The sequence below is a fragment of the Nicotiana attenuata genome, unplaced genomic scaffold (assembly GCF_001879085.1).
Source record: "Nicotiana attenuata strain UT unplaced genomic scaffold, NIATTr2, whole genome shotgun sequence".
Classification (NCBI taxonomy): Eukaryota; Viridiplantae; Streptophyta; class Magnoliopsida; order Solanales; family Solanaceae; genus Nicotiana; species Nicotiana attenuata.
In genome coordinates, this window is record NW_017672244.1 from 119992 (window position 1) to 125414 (window position 5423).

Consider the following 5423-nt stretch of genomic DNA (forward strand, 5'->3'; position numbering starts at 1 on the left):
AAAGCTCCTTGTGTTTTGGCCGGGAGATCCTCGGTTTTTTGGCCGGGATTTGGAAAGAAAAAGCTCCTCGATTTTTTGGCCGGGAGATCCTCGATTTTTGGCCGGGATTTGGAAAGAAAAGGCTCCTCGGTTTTTTGGCCGGGAGATCCCGGTTTTTTGGCCGGATTTTGAAAGAAAGGCTCCTTGGTTTTTTGGCCGGGAGATCTCAGTTTTTGGCCGGATATTTAAGGAATGGGATCCTATGCTACCATGATTTGTTTTTCTTTTGGGATTTTCATTTTTATTTTTTTTCTTCTTTCTTTTTCTTTTGTTTTCCTCTTTATATGTTTTCCTTTTTATTTAGCAAAACGCATGAATGAATTTGGGGAGAAACTTCCTTTTTGGTCGTTTTCCTGTGCCAAAGCTGTCAGCGCTTGCGCATTTCATTTCCTTTTGGATTGCACCTGCTTCTTGCACGGTTGCTTTGAATTAGACCTGTTTTCAACAAAGAACGATTTGTTAGTTTGAAACGGTGGTTGGTTTTGTGGCCTTGATCATCTCAATTGCTTGATCCCGACCCCATTTCCGTTGAGAACTTTGCTGCTCGTTTGCCTTGAGGGTGAATCTCTTTTCAAACCGACCGGGTTCAACCTTAGGACTTCATGATGACTCGCCCGTGTGGGCTCTAGCCTTTTCACTTTATTCTGCCCTTGGGACCTTTGCCTTTGACTTCCTTTCTTTTCCAATGTTTTTGCTTTGAAAGCATCAACCACTATGGTCAGTCGGGATTGGCCTGACGCACTCGCTGAGGCTGGGTATTTTCTTCGACTCTGACCAGGCGGAGCCCTGTGAAGCCGGTCCTGCCACCTTTTCTTTGTACTAGTTACGGAATCAGAGTTAAACCGAAAGGGATTCAAAGAAAAAGTATGCAAAAGGCAAGCATATGATTTTAAAGAGAAGTGTCCCTTTCAGGGGAAAAGGAGGACTTATCTTGGGTGCATGCTGGCTTCAAATGAACATGACATGCTTTTTGGACTGGATGCCCGACCCACACAAACTTTCCAGCTTCTTGTGAACTCATTGATCCGTATTTCAAAACCAGGGAACTTTGCCAGGACTCTTTTAGTGGTGAGATGTCTTCTTTTCGGCCGACAACGCCCTTTGCGGGTTTTCGCCAATCGACCTCTCTCATTCCTCTTCTCACCGTCGCCCGATAGTGCTCTTTGCGAGTTTTCACTAAACGGACTCTCTCATTTTCAGTTTCTCTACTTACCATCGTCTTATGGTGCCCGAAGGTTTTCACCGATAAGACTCTCTCATTTTATTTCTCTCAATTTGAATTGTATCAGATTCCAACAATGACGTTTGCCACTTCCATGCCTTTGTCAATTGATCGAAAGGACTTGGACAAGGTTTTGGGGTAAAAGGACTTTGGGCAGAACTACAACTTTGGAACCGTTTCGGCGGATTTATGGCCGAACCATTATATCATCTGCCCCAGTTTCATCTTTTGGGGAAATTGGGATTTTTGTTTTGGTGTGACTGAACCTCAGGGAGAGGCTGCCTACGTATCCTTTCGGAATCAAGTCAAACGTAGTTCAGGCAAACATTTGTTTTTGTTGTTTTGTTTTTCTTTTCTTTTCTTTTCTCTCTTTTTTATTCTTTTTCTTTTTTCTTTTCTTTCTCTTTTCTTTTTCTTTTCTTTTCTGTTCTTTTTCTTTTCTTCTTGTACTTCCGGGTTCCAAAGAGGGTAGCCAAAGAAGCGTAACCGGCTCAAAGGGTTTACGAAGGATTGATAGTATTTAGGTAGCGAGAAGGAGAGCCTTCGTCATCTCAATTGCACAAAAGCCATCATCGCAGGAGGCCTAGACATAATACCATTTGTTTATATGATTAGTCATCATGATCAACATCTCCGCAATAGTTTCTCACACCTGTAGATTACTCTACTGGTGCAATAGAACAGAAGATGGCATCTTTCTTCAAAACCCACAAAATTGCACCTTGTATCCTTTATTTTATCTTTTTAATCAAGTTTATACATCCACTCATATTCCCCAAGATTGACTTTAGAAGATGCACGAAGATACACTTTTTTTTCATTTTGTATATACCGAGAAGAAGAACAAGATCAGAACTGTAGACAAAACAAAGCCTGCAAAACCACAACTTGCAGAAGCACCAGGGAAGGCACTTTAGATATGACAAAGAAAACTTAAATTTTATAGAATTAGTGAAACGGAAAAGGGCCAAAAATATCCCTATCGTATGGTAAATGGTTTATAAAAGCCCCCCGTCCATCTATCCGTCTGAAAATATATAGGACGTTATTTCTAATTTCAAATTTACCCCCGCGACTAATGGAATTCCATGTGTGCATCTCATTAACTGATGTGGCCTTATTTCATTTGTCCACGTGGATCAGTGGGGCTAACATTATATTTGGGTATTTTTTTACCCATTACACCGATCCGACCCATTTATTTTACATATGGGTCAGTCTTTTAACCCTAAACCCACCGACAAAATTCTTACTTTTTACCATTTCTCTCATTTCTTCTATCTAAACTATCAATGGCAATTTTAGGGCTTTGTTAGGGTTCATTGTCTAGTCCGATTTGGTGCGCTCAAAACAGGAAGACCTTTGATTTCCAGCGATATCTTGCATTATTATTCGATTAAAGTAAGTATTTACAGCTTAAAGTTATTAAATTGTAGGGTTGGGGAATATTTGGGAACTGACAGGTTTATGTCTGCTGCATGTGATGTTTTTATGTTTAGTGAGCTATATTTTGTACCTTTCTAGAATTTTTTATGTTACTTTTGTTTTTGGTGGTCCTTATCGTATTGGTCCTACATATTAAAGCTATGGTTTTTGTCGATTTGTATATTTAATTGATGGTGGGGTTTCATATCTTTATATTTTTACTGTCGCTTTGTATTATACTGCTGATGTGGTCCCATTTTGCCCTTTTTTATTGTTGTTGCATGTGATTTTATCAGAAGGATGGTGGATAAAGTGAACTTATATTTTAATTATGGGGGTGATGTGCACGTGTTGGGTGGTTATGAAGTAGACCGTCTCTCTTATATTGATTTGTGTAAAGACTACACTGAAGTGATAGGATATGTTAAGATACAACAACTGATATTTCTTGACCCTTCTGGGAGGTATTTTTTGTTAGATGGGGATGGAGGGATTAAGAAGATTCAAGCCCTAATTAATGATGGTTTCACTAATGTATAATTATTTGGTGTTGACCTGCTGGATGATACTGTAAATGTTCCTGTATTTACCCAGTATACAGCAGCAATAGATAGTGTACCTGTTGTTGTAGCTTCTAACTGTGATAGTACTGAAGATGATACAGATATTGAAAGTGTTGATAGTGATTATGATAGTGATGCCCTAGGTTTATTTGAGAGGCAGAAGAAGTGTGAGGTAACTAACAACCTTGATAGGTATAAAACATTGGAAAAGGGTATGACTTTCAAAGATCTTGCTGAAGCTAAGGAGGTTATTGGTTATTATGCTGTGTCTAATAAGAGGGGCCTTAAGGTAGATAAGAGTGATAAGAGAAGACTTAGATACAAGTGTCAGATAGGGTGTCCCTTTAAATGTCTTATTTCTAAGGATGGCAAAGATCAAGGGGTAAAGATAAAAACTTGGAGGGATGAACATGACTGTGGTGAAGTCTTTGAGAACAAAAGAGCTACTCCTGTTGCTTTAACACATTATTTTAAGAGAAAGATTCAAAATAATCCTAAGTTTAAGATTAAAGAGATGAAGGTTGATTTAGAGGATAGATTTAGTTTGAATGTGAGTGACTCAAAGTTAAAAAGGGTAAAGAGAATGGTTTTAGAGAAATTGGAGGGTTCTTACTTGGATGAGTACAACAAATTGGAGGCAATGGAGGAAGGTAAGAGAAGATTTTTGAGGATGTATGTCAGTTTCCAAGCCCTCAAGAGTGGATTCAAAGCAGGTTTGAGACCTTTTATAGGTCTAGATGGAACATTTTTAAAAGGCAAATGCAAAGGGATGTTGTTAGTTGCTTGTTCCCAAGATTCTTGCAAGCATTTTTATCCACTAGCTTGGGCTGTAGTGGATAAGGAAACAAAGACAACCTGGCAGTGGTTCATGGAGAACTTAAATGTCTTATTCCTTCAACTCTTGGATTCTTAAAGCTAGACATAAGCCAATAGTGTAGATGCTTGAGGATATAAGAGTGAAGGTGAAGTTAACTACTTTGACTAACTGCTTGTTTACTGATTTAATACTTAACTACTGATTTACTACTGTTGACTAATTACTATGTAACTGATTTCATACTGTTGATTAACATTGATTTACTATGTTACTGATTAACTATTGAAGGTGATGAATCAACTAAAGGATAGAGCAGAAGAAGTTAACAGTTGGAGAGGTGAATACATCCCATATGCAATGGAGTTATACAATGATTATAGAGATATGGCTTCAAAGTGCAAGGAAAATTTTAATGGAGAAAGGGGTTTTGAAATAAGTGAAGGTGAAGACAGACACACAGTAATTTTGGAGCAACAAAGGTGCACATGCAGGCTTTGGGACTTGTTTGGAATCCCTTGTGCTCATGCTATCAGGGCATTCTTATATAAGAAACGAGACCCAACACTTGGGATTCACTGGTGGTATTCCAAACAAGCCAGGCAGTTGGTGTATCAACACAAACTGCAGCCTGTTAGAGGTGGACGATTCTGGAAAGTTGAGCCACACCAAGCCATGGATCCACCACTACTAGGAAAGATGGTTGGTAGACCTAAACTAAAAAGGTCAAGAGAGAAGGATGAAGCTAGGAAAAGTCAAGGACAATGGTCAACATCTAGGAAGGGTCTTCAGATGACTTGCAGTTTTTGTGGCCAGCCAAATCATAATAAAAGAAGTTGTCTATTTTTTTACTCACAATCTATTTTTTTTACTCACAAGATAACATATATATTTGATTATAATTACAGTAAAAGAAAGTGCAAGACCACACTCAGACAAATAAAGACCAAGAATCAGAATTTTTTATGGTCCCTACTCCAGGTTTTAAAGTACAAGACCAACAATCCAGTCAGAACACTCAGCAGCCAACTCAACCATCCAGTCATGACACTCAGCAGCCAAATCAGCAATCCAGTCAGACCACTCAGCAGCCAACTCATCCATCCAGTCATGACACTCAGCAGCCAAGTCAGCAATCCAGTCAGGACACTCAAATGCCAACTCAGCACTCCAACACTCAAAGTATTCAGACCAGAAGAAGGCTTATTCAAGCACACTTTGGTGCAGAAGCTGACCCAGTCTTAAGGCCTAAGGTTGTGTCTGATATTAAGACTAGACTTCAGCGTAGGAATTAATAAAATTCTAGCACTAGGAAGATATCATTCACAGGTGATCACACTGGTAGCTCACAACCAACAAA

General features: G+C 39.1%; 1 protein-coding gene across 1 annotated transcript; it reads left to right on the plus strand.

Moving 5' to 3' along the window:
- Window positions 1-2986: 2986 nt before the first annotated feature.
- LOC109212442 lies at window positions 2987-4162 on the plus strand. Its single transcript, XM_019376095.1, has 2 exons — window positions 2987-3220; window positions 3281-4162. Exons 1-2 carry the CDS (start codon window positions 2987-2989, stop codon window positions 4160-4162), a joined length of 1116 nt encoding a protein of 371 aa, XP_019231640.1.
- Window positions 4163-5423: the final 1261 nt, after the last annotated feature.